General features: G+C 41.9%; 1 protein-coding gene across 2 annotated transcripts; it reads right to left on the bottom strand.

The window, feature by feature from the left end:
• Positions 1 to 112: 112 nt before the first annotated feature.
• On the bottom strand, positions 113 to 16892 carry ddc (dopa decarboxylase). 2 transcript variants are annotated; one of them, XM_046846054.1, is made up of 14 exons: positions 16703 to 16892; positions 12381 to 12589; positions 11333 to 11446; positions 10918 to 11037; positions 8605 to 8739; positions 8286 to 8429; positions 7474 to 7540; positions 7289 to 7383; positions 5080 to 5147; positions 3933 to 4009; positions 2607 to 2626; positions 2168 to 2266; positions 1260 to 1361; positions 113 to 930 (listed from the first exon to the last, which is right to left on the bottom strand). In XM_046846054.1, exons 2-14 carry the CDS (start codon positions 12579 to 12581, stop codon positions 730 to 732), a joined length of 1443 nt encoding a protein of 480 aa, XP_046702010.1. In that variant the 5' UTR covers positions 12582 to 12589; positions 16703 to 16892; the 3' UTR covers positions 113 to 729. The 2 variants fall into 2 exon arrangements, with proteins under 2 accessions (XP_046702010.1, XP_046702011.1); XM_046846055.1 differs by lacking the exon at positions 16703 to 16892 and adding an exon at positions 16532 to 16602.
• Positions 16893 to 17235: the final 343 nt, after the last annotated feature.

Here is a 17235-nt window from a genome sequence, read left to right as displayed (position 1 = left end):
AATAGCGTCATGGAGCTGAAACAGGTTTTTAGTCTCCTAGATCAAGTGGATGGTGAGATCCATGACGATGTCGTGTAGCATTTTATGGAGGGTAAAAAACAAAAAGATGGAATAATATTCATCATTTTTTTTATTTCCGAGCATCACTACCCCAGATCCCGAATCAAACCCCCTGTAGATGAAAACGAGCTCATCTTGAGGGTGATATTGAACTTTGACAGTGTTTGTGCGCATCTGCAAGTCACACAACAACAGCAACAACAACAACAATAACAACAACATGCATCCGACACCAGGTTACGGTACATAATAACACCACGATGATTCCCGGGACGTTTCCTCGGAATGTTGTTCCTTTACCGATCAACGAGATAAAACCACGTTTTTTTTATATCTGCGTTAGGAAAATCTCATAGTTATAATATTAGCATTTTATTGAATAATAATCTTAATTATATTCAAATGTTTCTCAAGCACTTACACTGGAGACTCCTTGCCAGCTGCAATGGTCGTTTCAAATACTCTACTCTTTGGATTCATTTAGTACTGAATGCGTTTTTTGTTTTTTTTGGTAATAGACATTTTGGATTTCACACCCACACACCCACACCCGCACCCACTTATATATATATATTTATGAGGAAGGATTTGCTGCAACAAGATGTGTGTGAGAGAGAGAGAATAATAAGCCTGGAGCTCTGGTGCTCTGTTGCTCTGGAGCTCTGGAGCTCAGGGTCGGTTCTCAGCGAGGACCTCGGACGCCAGTCGGCTGATGTGCGTCCAGGCCTCGTGGATGTGTCGCGACTCGGTGGTACGAGCGCACACGGCCAGGCGCAGCACGAAAACCCCCCCCAGCTGGCACGGCACGAGGTGAATCCTGCGAGCGCTGTTGATGTTCTTCAGCAGGGTTTCGTTCAGCTCGTTCGAACCCTGTAGACGAAGAAAAAACCCATCATATTTCATATCAAGGACATTACTATCTACGTAGGTATGACCAAAGGTTTATGGACAACTGTACATGATATTGGTGTGTGAGGCAATTCCTCTACAGACCACCAGAGTTCAGCGTTGCGCACTTTTTTTTGTTTGCTTGATTTTGCACATTATTAACGTGTGTAAACATCAACAGTTTATAATTTAAAACTAATTTGAAATAAAAATGGCCGCTTGGTGAAATAATATATAAAATAATATTGCATAATATTTGATACAAAGAATTTAAAGGTAATATATATTTATATTTATAAATATAATCCCACCTTTAATCTGAAGCAGACCAGGCCAAGCACCACTTCGGCGCAGATCTCAAAGCGTTCATCCGCTAGAAGAAAACTCTCGAACTCCTTCGCCAGAGCAACTTGCTGGAAAAATGATGGAAATTAATTTGTAGTAAACGGTTAAGATTAGAGATACAGTACACTGATATATAATAAAAATATGGTTGTAAACCCTACATCTTTGGGATGAATATTTTACGATGACTGCACCCCAGGCCTCCTCACCTACATCTACTACCATCATATATAGGCTGAATGAATTTCCACAAATCTCCACAAAATGTAGCGGAACATCTTCCCAGAAAAGAACATCAAAACACCTACATCATGTCTCATATTTTTCCATATTCTAAATAATAATTTTCCATCTAGTTCCAAATTTTAATAAGGCTTTAACAAGACATGTCCAGCAGGTGGCAGCATTGTCCTTTGCTTCAGTTTTCTCTTGAAACCTCATCGTAAAAATTTTTTTCACGTTAAACTCGTGTCCATGTGATTAAGAACTTCTAATAAGCTCCACTCTTTTTTTGGGAAGATGTTCCACTAGATTATGTGGAGATGCATTCAGCCAGTTAATAAAGTGCCTGGGGTGCAGTCAGCATTAAAAAAAATGCATCCAAGAAGGTCTTCAATAGGGTTTCGAGCTCTATAGCAGGCCACTCAAGATCTTCCAGATCTTCCATTCCAAAGGCTTTAAGTGGCATAAAACTATAATTCATACTGCAGCATAACATCTGAATTGTACATTTATTTATTTATAAGAACAGGAATTAAATCTGGCATGTAAACGCATTTCCCGGAGATGCAGACGCTACGGCTGGACAGGAAATGGGCCCCGGATGACGTCAGAGATCTGATTTGATTGACAGGTCAGCTCCGGGAGCGATTACCTTGCGGATGTGCTGCTGCAGACCTCGCAGTCCGTACATGCGCAACACGAACCACAGCTTCAGCGAGCGGAACCTTCGACCCAGAGGGATCTGCCAGTGCTGCGAGGAGACGAGATCGGAGATGACACATGAACACACGCGAACGAAAAGATTCTTCGCTTATAAAAAAAAACACAAAATGAAAAACCCAAGAAGGCAGAACATGTCCCTCTTCCTGTTCAAATTAGCGTTGCGCTAGTTCTGTATATTGCGATTCTATATTATAGAAACTATACGATCGATTCGAATTACTTCTCGGGTTGCCAGGTTTATTTAACTTCATTTTTTATTGTTAAAAAAAAAGACTTTTCATCGCTCTCTTTTTGCCCTAATATGTGATGATTTTATACCTGGCAACCCAATACATCATATACATTATATATATATTCAAAGTACTTACTCTATAATCCGTCACTAATCCTGGAAAAGAAAAAACAACAATGTTTATGTTCAATACATCCTGGCATTTTGGGGGTTTTTTTATCCATAAAAAGTGTGTGTGTGTGTGTGTGTGTGTGTGTGTGTGTGTGTGTGTGTGTGGGGCCGCTAGTGATGTCATAGCCGTTACACTCCTTATAAGGCAGAAAAGCCTGGAGCGCTGCGTCGTAACTTCATTAGCCGCCTGTTGTATGGAGTGGGAGTGGGTTTTGTGCGCTAGCTATGAATCGGCCTGTGAAGTGTGTACGTGTGTGTGTGTGTGTGTGTGTGTGTGTGTGTGTGTACGTTCGGACAGACACGGCCAAACCCGCCCCCCCTTTTTGTATTGCTGTCAGCGCAATTAGAGGCCCGGCTGCAGCTGCACAGCTGTGTTTCTCACCGAGACGCTTTTGTGCTCTTAATGGGAGACGGGCAAAAAGGCAGAGCGGAGCATGATGGGTAATTAGAGTGTGCTGTTTCACTAAGGAGGAGGAGGAGGAGGAGGAGGAGGGTGATGGACAAGCGAGGAGAGATCCAGCTGTAGATAAACAAGCAACTTTTTCTCGTCTCCGACATAATGTAAGGTGGGGGATGGGGGGAGGGGGGGGTTAAAACTGGTTTGGTTCTTCAGGTGTTTTAGCGTATTAGCATTTTCACTGTATTAGTGATGGGAAGATCTGGTCATTTTAGAGACTTCCAAGATCCTCCAACACGTCTACACACACCAACTGTAATTCCGAAAATTGATGAATATAACGGCATAGCGTCTATGGGAGTCACGTGACAAAAAAAACCGACCGACTAGAAGAGTCGGCGACTGGATTCTGTTTCCTGGAAATGACCTATGTGGATTTTGCGACGTTTTGCTCAGTCGAAAATGAACGAATCGCTCACGAACGACTCCTGTATTTGCTCGATTTCGTTGCAAACTAGCAAGCTAGCATGAGCTAAATCTTACACGACTCCTTTAGTCTCAGGTCTATGTCCTTGATCCAAACTGGTCTCAGGATGGGCGGCCATGTTGGCCTGACATCATATACTAAAGTCTGGCCCGGGGACACTTGTCCACACATGTCCACACACTTGAACAGGATGTCTATAGATGCGCTAGCATGAAATTCCCCCCTTCATTTAAACTACAGACCCAAACCATGGGTTGGAAGATCTCCTGCTATAGACCTCCAAAACCCTATCGAAGACCTTTGAGATCAATTGGAAGGTGCACAAATGTATTTAAGATATTGTGAGGAGCTAAGATGCTATTTGCAGTGTTAGCGTTCGTGTTTGTGGATGAGTGCAGCAGAAACACCTGACTCTTGGTGGTCATGCTTCAGATAAAGTGGATCCATCTTGAACGCCCCGATAACATCAGCTCTTTTTTTCACCCTGAAAGACATTGGGAATATTTTTGAAACATCAGATCCAGGCATCTTTTGTCTCGTTGGAGGTAGCATGAAATTTTGCCTTCACTTGAACTAGGAGACGCAAACTTGTTCCAGCATGATGATGCTCCATGTAGATAAGCTTTCCATAGGGTTGAACGATGTGGAAGATCTCCTGCTATAGAAATACATCAGCACCTGACTTTAGGCACAAAAAATCTAGCGAAACCCAAACCCTGAAACTGGAGACTCCTTCCATAATAAACCGAATAATAACGATGAGTCCATGTTTAGAATGAAAGGAAAGGCGGGGCTTAGTGGAGGCGGAGCCCAAACGGATTTCCGGTAGCTGGAAGGCAAAAACTCAACAACTAAACGACATTTAGTAACAAAATCACACGTTTCATAGAGAAAACGTGCCACCAGACACCTGCGATTAAAGGCGTTTCTATAGCAACAACAAACCGGGATCTCTTGCCTTCTGACCAATCAGGATCGAGAATTCAGCGGCAAATATGTGCGGTTTGAAATTCACCCGTTAATAATCTTTTTTATGGCTCGGGATCGAAACGATATGACAGCAGCAATATTTATCCGAAGCCGAATACGCCTCCTCACGCGTCCCCGTCCCTGTATGTCTCATATCCTGTGTGTCCAGCGCTGACAGCTGCAGCAGCTGGATTTGTCTTTCTGCTTTTTTTCAGGGATCGGAAAGACTAATAAGAGTCTCTGCTCACCGACGTGAATATGAAACTGTACAAGTGTGCACTACATGGACCAGAGGTAGTGGAACAGCTGGATACATGGAACCCAAATACTTTCCATGGATTCCACCTACATCGGTCACTGACTTACTTTACTAACACCCTTCTAGTAGCTGAATAAATCCCACATAAATCTCCATAAAATCTGGTGAAACATCTCCCCAGAAGAGTGGAGCTTATTATAGCAGCGAATGGACACTAAATATCGAACGAGATGTTCAGGAAGATTCACATACTGTACCATGATTATGGTCGGGTGTCCACCAACTATTGTGTGTGTGTATGTATATATATTGATAAGAAATCATACCACATAGCAGAGCAGTCAAAGTTCACCAGCATCCACTTGTGAGGGTTGAAGTTGAAAGAGTCGGCAAACTGAAAAATAAATATCACACACACACACACACACACACACACATATATATATATATATATATCCTAATAATTGCACCGCCACCCCCAAAATACTTCAGGATCGTCGTATTTAATTTAGGTAGATCGGCCATTTTTAATGGATGTGACCTCGCAAATCAGTGCGATATAATTGTTATAATACAGGAAGTTGTCGATCATTGGAAACGATACGCACACGGGTCGTTGTGAGCCCTCGTCCTAGGACCTGATGCTTCTGGCTTTAATCAGCCGTCCCACCTGCCCTCCATCCGTCTCCTTATCTGTCTCCTGATCTATTTGCCCAGGCGTCTCCTGCTCAATATCCTCTCCATCTGCTACACCATGGGCTGGACTGCGGGTCCAAGAATAAACCCGTGGACATGGGAACCTATGATTGTTGCCATGCGAGGACATCCTATTTGCTTCCTGGCAACCGGGTCCCGATAAAGGAAACGGCATGGCGCTGTCATTCGGGCTTTTCTGATAAAGACCAGGGCCTTTTCGAGTCGACCGTAAACGCCGGGCAGCATTGTTTGAACTGCTTCTTATAAACAGAGAGATTTTGTTATGGAGAGAGAAGGGAGGGGCTTATCTAAAGGTCTGTGTGCGCCTCAGGAAATTACTTTAGCCTTATCTCCACAATACTCCGCTGGGCGCCGGGGCGACGCCAAGCCTCTCTAATTTCCAGACGATTTTTCCGCACATAACTCATTGCATCGGATTTGACATTTGAATACTTTTCAGTTGCACGCGCACACGGATGCACACGCGTCAAAGAAGGTGTCATTCTGCCCTTTGCTTGACGGATTTCAATAAGCAAATAGGGGCAGAACAATTTCCCAGTGTAAACACACCATTCGTATGGGTCTGGGGATGATTTGGATGATCGGGAAAGCGGCTAGCTAGCAAAGGAAACTAGCTGATGAAGTAAAACAGGAAAGCAGGAAAATAATGAAATATTATTTGAGTTTGGCATTGGGACGCTGATACTGGGTTGGGAAATAGAACCCAACGAACTAACAAAGTGCTGGAAATTAGATCTAACTACCAAAAGCAAACTAGCCAGAAAGAAAAAACTAGCAAGTAAAAGGTAAAATGCTGCACAAAATAAATCGTATTAGCCTGATGTGCTGCTTTCAATCAGTAATTCATGTTGGAAAACCAGAGCGGGAAACGGAACACATTTAGCCAACAAAAGTGCTGGGAAAATTAGCTTTTATATAAAAATAATGTATTAATCCCACAGGGAATTGTCGCCTATTCCAGGGATGTTAGGAAGCTTAGGTCAGCCATGTTACAGTGCCCCTGGAATAAAGCAAGTAAAGAGCCTTGCTCAAGGGGGGTCCTAAGAGTGGCAGGTTTGGTGATACCGGGACTTGAACCCCCGACCTTCTGATCAGTAACCCAGAGCTGCCACTTAGCCACCACTTCCCCTTATCCAAAAACAACCTACTTTGATGTATCAGGCGTGTAGGAGCCACGTCACCCAAGGAGTAACCAGCGCAACCATGTAGTGTGGTCAGGTGCTAGCATTCGTTCACAACTAATTTTTTCTTGGAAAGTTTATGAATTTATGAATGAATTATTAATGAACCTGTGGACCTCATGGCATTGCGGAATAACGAGGACATCTCAATCTCCAACCTTTTTTCAGGAGGCTGTGTATGGAGGGTTTTGGTGGGTTGACCCATTAGCCAATTAGCTAATGTATCTCCACCTATTAAACAAATGAGGTTTGGCCGTGTGACCTTTGCTGTGTTTTGGATACGAGTCATAATTTTAGTTTTTTTTCACTTTCTCTCATGAGTAGATGTCCGTCTCTTCATTATCAACATAAATGTAAATCTGGCATGATATATAATAGTGTCTATAAAATGTATAGAATACAGATTTTTTTCCAGAACGTTCTTGTGACCACCTGGTGGTTGGGGATCTTTGGTCTACGAGACACGATACCCAGGTTGTTGAAAGCCATCGCCACTTTGTCCGTCGTTCACTTACGCTATAGCAACTGTAAACGTCCTTTTAAAAACAATACAAGGGAAATCCCTAAAAACTTTCCTGTGGAGGAAAACCTACTAAGACATTCACAAAGCACCGACGCCCCCGACTCCTTCCCTCACCTCGATGCCATACAGGAGAGGTCGGAACTCAGGGCAGATGAACGCGCTTCCCGCGTAGGCGGCGTCGATGTGCATCCAGATTCCCTCTATGTTACCTGCGGCGGGAAAAAAAAACAGTCCTCGATCGGCGTCCCGACGACGTTATTTCCACGAGCGGGTGTGTTCACGCACTAACGTGTACTCACATATGGGTCCGAGCTCAGTGATGCAGTCAAATGCGCAGGATGGAGTCGTCCCCAGGGTGGCACAAAGCTGCAGAGAAAGGATTTGAACAAAAGACAATGAGAAAAACAACCAAGAAGTGTTACATACAGCTGGTGAGCCTTTTCTCAATATTATTAAAACCTAATTTGGATCCAAAGGAACTATCAAGTTACAGAACCATTTCAAACCTTCTGTTTATGTCTAAGATTCTAGAAAAGATTGTGTCTCCCCAGTTCCTTCTTACAAGAGAACAATATCTTTAAAAAGTTTCAGTCAGGTTTCAGGTGTCTAAATTATGTGGTACCACAAGGTTCAGTTCTAGGACCCCTGCTGTTCACAATATACATGCTTTCTTTGGGAAATATTATTAGAAGGCATGGGATCAGCTGATGACACCCAGCTGTATACTGTATCTCCTCAAAAACTGGTGAAACTTCTCAATGGACCAGGTTAACTGAGTGTGTTAAAGAATTAAAAGATTGGATGATGCATAACTTTCTATTATTCAATTCTGATAAAACGGTGATTTTGCCCATAATAAAAAACATTTTAATTATTGAATAATGGAATTCACTGTGTACAAAATGTGTACAAAAAAAACCCTATCAAATTATTTACATTTCAGGTTCTGGAGGAAAATAATGAATATGGAAATTAATAAATTGTTTAAAAAAATAAAATAATACAATTCAATAAAATACAATAAAAAAAGGTGGAAAAAAAAAAACATTGGAAGAAAAGTAAAACCCTTCTACATGGGTGTGTTAGGTACTGCCAGTGTGTGTTAACTTACGAAGAAAGGGATGAGTCCTGCCGCTTTGTCCTCCTCTATGGCGTTCCTCAGCGCCTCTCCCCTCACCGAGAACTTGCTGTCGGTGGGAAGTTTTTTCATTTTTATGCCTCCGATTAGACCCGCTCTCTCCACGGATGAATGAGCCTGAATGGTATTCAAATATCACTTTCCGAACCATTGATTCGTCTGACCACAATCTCATAATAATAATATTGTATAATATTGTAGCATTCCATGTTGTGGGAAAAGGGCGTGGTCAAAAAAAAACCTAACCAGGAAGTAATCTTGGATTAAGTGGCCTGTGTGTGAAATCTCCCACCTGATTTGAGGCGTAGGCCACCAGTTTGTTCATGATGTCCACTTCGGTCCACTCAGGATGATCAGCTTTGACCCGTTTCACAATCCGGGCGCGAGCGGCGAGAAGCGCTACCAAAGACGCCTCGCTAGCAGTTCCCTGAAATACATTTTTTTAAAACAGAAGCAGAAAGTGTTAAACGTAGCGCGAAGCGATTTTGCTAACACGGCTACCTGACAGGATTTGTAGATTTTTTCGACCCAGAATTGTAGCATTGCTAGTTATTAAAGTTGCGCAAACAGAACATTTAATAGCGTTGAATTGTAGCCACCAACGTGCATCTGCTCTGCTGCTAATAAATAGTTCAAATAATGCTAGGGCGGATTAGCATCTCACGATCCTGAACATGTCCAAGACAAACGAATAGATGTTTTTATTTTTATTTTTATTTTTTTTTACTTTAAAAAAACAACAAAAAAAACGATCCATATATCCATAATCCATAAAAAAAAGACAAATTTGGGTGTGTGGGAGTCAGAATTATTGCTGGTTAATCAAAAAAACAAATACGTATTAAACTCATATACAGATTCATTTATTTAATTATACAGTGTATAATTTATTCAATTATTTAAATGTAAATTAAAATGTGTAACAATTTTATTATAAATAGTTATCAGTCATCATCATTTATATATATATTTATATATTTATATATGTTATATGTCTCCTCCTTTTAGTCTCTCTCTTTCTCTCTCTCTCTCTCTCTCTCTCTCTCTCACACACACACACACACACACACACACACACACACACACCCAATTGTCAATCATTAAGTGAAGAGCTGCACCAATTCAAGCTCTATTTACACGTGTTGAATCAGCTGGCTGTGAGCCAGGCCTTTTCTTTGATCCCTGTCCCTTTGATCACACACACACACACACACGCCCGTTTGCACGCATGCAGGAAAATTGTACATTATTTTAAGACAGATAATTAGACAATTGGGATTCTTGCTTCTGATTGGTCAGAAGGTTTTGTTGAAATTCGCTCATGGGTCGTATGAAAGTCTGGGGTTTATACCCCAAAAACTGAATTCTGAAAGTCTGGAATTCCATCCAAATTTTATATGAACAGATCGAAAATCCTGCTTCAGTAAGAAGAACAGCAAAACTAAAGGGTGGGTGGGTCAAAAGTATGTGGACACCAGCCCGTAAGAACATCCTGCGATAATCGGACGTGAAAGTAAGTGAACAAGAAGAAAAAATGTATCGCGAATAATCTGGATTCAATCAAATAAATGAAAAAAATATATATAACGTGATAAATTGTATATATAAAAAAATCATAGGTTTTCTATATTAAAATAATAAAATGTTATATGAAGTTTGTGGAAACCTGAACGTAAGATTCCATTCTATTGCATGTTTCGTCTCCGTGTGCTGTTCTGATGAGCTCCACTATTCTGGGAAGATGTTCCACTAGATTTTGTGGATGTTCTTTTAGCTATAAGGGTGTTAGTAAAGTCTGATGGTGCCTATTGTGTGTGTGTGTGTGTGTGTATATATACAGTCCAGACAAAATTCAGGGACGGAATAAAAGCCCGTTTTAGTTTCCGCATTATTTACATGTAAATTTCATCACCACTCTGAGCATCAATTACATCAAGCATCGACTCCCTTCAACAGGAAGTGAGCGCTGTCGGTTTCCATAGTGAGCATCACTGAAAAGGACAAAACAGAAGCCGGAGGAGGAGGAGGACGAGGAGACGCACGTGCTCACGCCATGAAAAGATCCGTCATGACGTCCGACTCGGACATTAAGGTAATTTGTGCACGTGTCGGGCCGCCGCGTCTCGTCTACAGGTGACGCACTAAAAGCCCATTTCCATCCATATAAACACTCGCAATTCGAAACAAATTGGCGTTTGAGTGAGCAGACGCTGCTCTCCAGCATGCGTCCTTGATGGATTTCTTCCAGGTGGTTAAAACGTAATCGCTCGCCCGTCCCCGGTGTCACAATCGAGCGGAAAAAAACTGCCTCGGGGCGAAACACGATCAATTTCAGAGTTAGAAAAAAAACACTCAAACACATGGGGGAATAAATCAATAACAATAACAGATCTTCTGTGGAAGATCTTGAGGCGCTTCAGCAGGTTTAAATACAAAGGTGTCAGTGGAGCCACAGCTTTACCAAATTTCTGACATTGGAAACCCTTAAAACTTTGGTAAACATCTCCCAGGGTTTGTTTCTCCATCCTCCTTAAGGTTGCACACACTGAGAAGCTTCTCCGCTCACCATAAAACATCTGGAAATGGATCGGTTTTGGGAGCTCACCTGAATCACGCCTCCTCCTTTGCCCTCCGTTCCGGCCAAAAACTCCTCGGGAAGCTTCAGCATCTTCCCCAGCCAGTCCAGCACCACCGTCTCCAGCTCAGTGCAGGCTGGACTTGCCGCCTGAGACACAACAGAGGACAGATGAGCGAAGGAAGGAAAGGAGGAAGTACAAAAGAGAAGTGATTGACAAAAAAAAAGAAAGAACAAAGTCAATAATAGCTCATGGAGATCTGTAGAGAAGTCAAATATGCTGTGGAAGGAAGGAAGGATGGATGGGCGGAAAGATGGAAAGGTGAAGGGATGGATGGACGGATGGGAAGGAGGAAGGAAGAAAGGGTGACAAGCAAACAAAACCATAGATGGTTAAACATATGGATGGATGAATGGATGGATGGATATTAAAAAAGGTAAATACCCAGGAGAACCCGATGCAGCCGATTCCCCCTGACAGCATGTCTGCTAGCAAGGCAGGAAAAGAATTAGCACTGGGAAAGTAGGCGTAGAAGTACGGACTGTGCCAGTGGGTGACCTGAAAAAAAAATATCACAAAACACAAAATCTTTTGTCATCGTTTTAAAGCAGCTTTACAGAATGTAACAGTGAAGGTGAATGGTGTGTGTTTATCCCTGATGCCCCATCCCGAGGCATCCTGAGGTTCCTCCAGCTCCAGTCACGTCCCACCTCATAAAGATTGTGGACCTTTAAAGGAGTAGATGCTCACAAACATCCTGAACCATCTAGAGATGCACCAGCGCCAATTGGATCCCACTACAATGGAGCTTTTCGAGTGTTTAAAGGCTCTGGTATGGAGAAGCTGGTGTTGGATCTGTGATGATCTCAGATGTTGAGCTATTTTATGAGTTGCCCAGTAGCTTCTGGTTCAATCTGACTGTAGAAAGAACATCACTCCAGTGTTTAAAGACTATAATCACACTCTTGATGTCACCCAAATGAGGATGCGGTTCTGCTTTTATATCTGGTTCCTCTCAAAGTTTCTTCCTCATAACATCTAAGGGAGTTTTTCTTTCACTACAGTCGCCCCCAGGCTGCTCATCAGAGATAAACACACATCCATAACACTGCTTTGAGACGATGGCAATTGTGAAAAGCACAACAGAAATAAACTTGACTTGACTTAACATGAGAAGTGAATATTGAATCCTTTCTTTTGTTTCTTTTCTTGTTTAAAAGTGATTCCATGCGTGGGAAAGAACCACAGCGCAGATCCGTAATGGAATTTTCCTAGCATTAGTCATTCGTGGACTGAAATGGCTCCGAGGGGAACAATGAATTCGATCTATTTGGGAGTGAACGGAAAGCGAACACTAACGCAGGTGTGTAAAATCCCCTCGTGTTTCCCATCTTATTTCTCATTCCGTATTTCAGTGTGAACAAAAATCACTCTAAATGCAACAACACTGAAAAAACTTTGACAAAGAGCTCAGTATGAGCTCCAGACTCACCCCAGGCATGATGACCCTCTCGATGTCCTTAACCACGTCTTCAAAAGTCTCCGGCTCGTCAGGAGCCCTGTCAGGAATGAGGGCACGTAGGTAGCCCGGCTCCACGTCAGGGTAAACCTGCCTCTTCTCAATGTTCTCCAAGTAGTCTGCTATGTAGTCCACCATCTCCTTCCCTCGCTTGCGGAACTCGGCGACGTCCATCTTCACACCTGGAGCGCGTAGAAAAGGAAAAGGTTTTGAGGAAAGGAAGCTGTACTACTAAATCCCTATTCGGTGTTATAAAAAGCTCTTCTCAGAAGATGTTCCAGAGATTTGTGGAGATTTATTTCTCCACAAGGGTGTTAAAGTGAAGTAAGTGAGTTTCAATTCATCCCAAAGGTCTTCAATAAGGTTTAGAGCTACCAACCCATGGAAGGCAGATCTTCAGGGAGCTGTTTTTGTGCACAAATTGTCCCACTGGAACAAGTTCGGGTTTTCTAGTTCAAGTTTGGAGTGGAAAAGTTGGGAAAGGTCAGATATCCGAATACTTTTGTGTCAGGAATATATGCATATGGAATATATTTCCATATTTAAGTTCCTTCGAACGCCAAATTACAAAATATTTTTTTCCAAAACGTGTTCCAGCATGATATTTGTGCACACAGCCTGCTCCATGAAGATCTGCTTTTTATGTGTTGGGCGATGTGGAAAATCGAACACCCTTGTAACTGAATGAATCTCAAACGAATCTTCACAAAATCTTCCCAGAAGAGTGGAGCTCATTATGACCACAAATGAGGACTAAATGTAGATGTTTGAGTCACATGCCAAGCTTATAGTCTGGTGTCCATAAATCTTTGGGACAAAAATCAGCTGCATACCAAATGCAAAAAAATTTAAAATCACAAAGGCTCTAAAATACTAAATACAAAAAATTAAATCTAAAAGTATAAAAATAGGAAAAAAAATGTACTCTAAAAAAATTTATAAACATCACAGATACAAAGCAAAAAAAAATCACCTGAAGGCAATCCGGAAAAAGTTTCTTTATTTTTTTATGCCACATTATTATTATTATTATTATTATTATTATTATTATTATTATATGAAACACCATCGTTATAGAATTACCTTCAGATCAATAGCTGAATTGCACTCACCTCGAGAGCTGGTTCCTCCCACACCTCTAACCTGAACCTAAAGAGATCCTGCTCTATATACACGTATACACTTACAGACTCCCCCTCCGTCCCTCCCAATACTCCCCCCAGCTTCAAACTTATTGGATCACTTATTGGTATATTGTTATATATTTGAACTGAGCAAACAGGGACAGGACTCTTGGGACGTCTAGACGACCCGGTCCCCATCAATTGACAGCAAAGAAAAAAAAATGTAATGGACGCTGAGCACATCAACCAGGAATCCTGCTATTTTCTCCAAACAGTGAATGAACGCCCATATTATTCATTAATTATCCACAATATCCAGCAGCTAATTTCCATGAAGGATCCATGGAACCATTGAAATGCCTGTTATCGGTTACTTTACAGCCGTAATTCTCCCGTCAGAAGCATTTTTTTCTCTTTCTCTTCGACTTCTTAAGGAAAGAACACCTTGTTGTAGTACTAAGAAACCGGACGACCTTTGTCCTTCGACCTTGAAACTGCTGCGCTAGCAAACGCACACTCACAATGGCACAAGAGCCGGAGATACTGGTGTATAACGCTTAATAACCTGCTGAGCATTTCCTCTCAAAACTCACCCAGGTCCTGTTAACTGAACAAGTAATGTGTGATTTCATAATTCACACCCAAAGCACTGTGTTTACTGTGTTTTACTTCTGCTACGCAAGTTACTGAGGTTCACTAAGGTTCATGTTTGTAGTGAATATCTACTTCACTCACACCTCAAGTCTGCTCATGTTTCAGTGTTTAAACCTTCACTGCACTTCCTTAAACCTTTACACTCGAACTGTCTTTTATATAGTTATAGTTATTTTTCTTATGTTTCATTATACAGTGGGTACGGAAAGTATTCAGACCCCCTTCAATTTTTCACTCTTTCTTATATTGCAGCCATTTGCTAAAATTATTTAAGTTTTTCATTTTTCTTCCTCATGAATGTACACTCGATTAGCAACCAGTCGTCGTGTCCCTGAAGCCGAAAAACACGCCGACAGCATGATGCTGCCATCACCATGCTTCACTGTTGGGACTGTATTGGACAGGTGATGAGCAGTGCCTGGTTTTCTCCACACATACCACTTAGAATTAAGGCCAAAAAGTTCTATCTTGGTCTCATCAAACCAGAGAATCTTTTTTCTCACCATCTTGGAGTCCTTCAGGTGTTTTTAAGCAAACTCCATGCGGGCTTTCATGTGTCTTGCACTGAGGAGAGGCTTCCATTGGGCGACTCTGCCCCGACTGGTGAATTAATGCCAGCTCTAGGAAGGGTTCTGGTCGTCCCAAACGTCTTCCATTTAAGGATTATGGAGGCCAGTGTGCTCTTAGAAACCTTAAGTGCAGCAGAAATGTTTTTGTATCCTTGGCCAGATCTGTGCCTTGCCACAATTCTGTCTCTGAGCTCTTCAGGCAGTTCCTTTGACCTCATGATTCTCATTTGCTCTGACATGCATTGTGATCTGTAAGGTCTTATATAGACAGGAGTGTGGCTTTTCTAATCAAGTCCAATCAGTTTAATCAAACACAGCTGGACTCAAATGAAGGTGTAGAACCATCTCAATGATGATCAGAAGAAATGGATAGCACCTGAGTTAAATATATGAGTGTCACAGCAAAGGGTCTGAATACTTGGGACCATGTGATATTTCAGTTTTTATTTTTTAATAAATCTGCAAAAATGTCAACAAGTCTGTGTTTTTCTGTCAGTATGGGGAGCCTTGTGTACATTCATGAGGAAAAGAAATGAACTTAAATGATTTTAGCAAATGGCTGCAATATAACAAAGAGTGAAAAATGTAAGGGGGTCTGAATACTTTCCGTACCCACTGTATAATGTGAATTATTTCTAGTTCACCTTTAACTCTTTCTGCTGCTGTAATATGTTATTTACCCTCTGGGATGAAAAAAGTAACTTATCTATTGGTCTTCCCACTTCCCCACTTCCCCACCTACCCACTTCCCCACTTCCCCACCTGCCCACTTCCCCACCTTCCCACCTATCCTGCTTCTCCACTTCCCCACCTACCCACTTCCCCACTTCCCCACCTGCCCACTTCCCCACCTTCCCACCTATCCTGCTTCTCCACTTCCCCACCTGCCCACTTCCCTGCATACACATCTACCCACCCATCTACCCACTTACCCACCTACACATCTACCCACCCATCTACCCACTTACCCACCTACATACACATCTACCCACCCATCTACCCACTTACCCACCTACATACACATCTACCCACCCATCTACCCACTTACCCACCTACATACATACACCTACTTACCTACCTTGCCACCCACCTGTCCATCTCAACCAACCTATCACAAACCGGCTATAAAATAAAAAATGCTTTAGGGCGCGTCTTTGGAAAAAACAAATGATCTTCCAGGAACCAACATTTTATTTTATAATTTTATCAGATTATTTCAGGAATAAAAAATTCAATTATTATAATTTTTTTGCTTCTTCTTTCCAAACCTTAAAAAAAACCTCCCTAAGAAGCGTCCTGAAGAAGGGATGACCCTGGGGAATAATCTGCCAAGGTGTGCTGTCTCCACTTTCTAATCCACATTAATACACACTAATGCAGGTGCGTTTGTGTGTGTGTGTGTGTGTGTGAGTGTGTGTGAGAGAGAGGTCATCAGCTCACCCACAGGGCTACAGATCTATTTGATTACCTGATGGCAAATAACGTTAACGCTCTTAAACCTCTCAGAAGGACCCATGACTCCACACACACACACACACACACACACACACACACACACACACACACACACACACAGTTCCTGTGAATATTTTTTTTTTAACGTTACAAAAATACAGTATATTGTTATTTAATAAATAATGCATGCAGCCTACATAATTTTTTAAACCGTACACATATGTTTAGACAAAACACACACACACACACACACACACACACACACACACACACACACACAGTATTAGAAAACCATATTGCTCGAAAAAGGCAATAAATTCACCATAAACACACACTGCAACTGAACCTTGCTCCCCGACTTGAACATTCAACAAGTGTGATCTCTCTCTCTCGCACAAATGCACACACACACACACACACACACACACACACACACACACACACACACACTAATAGAGCTTTGCTGCGCTTGTCCATGCAACAGTGTACTTACAGTGTCAATCAAAAAAAAAAAAAGAAAAAAAGACAGAGTCCTCCTCTTCCTTCTTTTCTGGTATCAACTCTCACCTTTTTCACTCATACACACAAACACACACACACACACACACACAAACACACGCACACATATACACACTCATCCAGAGCAAAGTGGAATACAGGAGCCGGGGTCTTTATCTGTGGAGCGCACTTTTCCCTCAGCCAATCAGAGCGTGGCACAGCAGGAAGAGCTGATTCACAAGGAGTTAATGAGATCCTACTCACTTTCTGTCTCACTCACACACACACACACACACACACACACACACACACACATCAATGCTAACTTTCGTTTTTATGGTTACAAAATATATAGAAACACTATAGACACATTATACAATATACTACACTTTATATAGCTGGCAACAAAAGTAAGTACACCCCCAGTGAACGTGTCAAAACTGTCCAAAGTGTGAAGCTCTTCCACTTCTCCATAATGACGTCACGTAGCTTCTGGATGTTAGAAACATGGAGATTCTCCAGCTTCCT

This window comes from Silurus meridionalis, chromosome 4 (genome assembly GCF_014805685.1).
Source record: "Silurus meridionalis isolate SWU-2019-XX chromosome 4, ASM1480568v1, whole genome shotgun sequence".
Lineage (NCBI taxonomy): Eukaryota > Metazoa > Chordata > Actinopteri > Siluriformes > Siluridae > Silurus > Silurus meridionalis.
Note: the sequence above shows the minus strand (reverse complement) of the source record. Positions and strands in the feature narration are given on the sequence as shown.

Bases quoted from the DNA above. Each gene is read 5' to 3' on its own strand.
- ddc (XM_046846054.1), bottom strand. From the start codon at position 12,581: ATGGACGTCGCCGAGTTCCGCAAGCGAGGGAAGGAGATGGTGGACTAC. The intron at 2,267-2,606 runs GTAAGTACTTTG...GTCTCCTCGCAG, and splicing joins GATTAGTGACGGATTATAGA to CACTGGCAGATCCCTCTGGG. The intron at 931-1,259 runs GTGGGATTATAT...CTTCGTCTACAG, and splicing joins TGGTCTGCTTCAGATTAAAG to GGTTCGAACGAGCTGAACGA.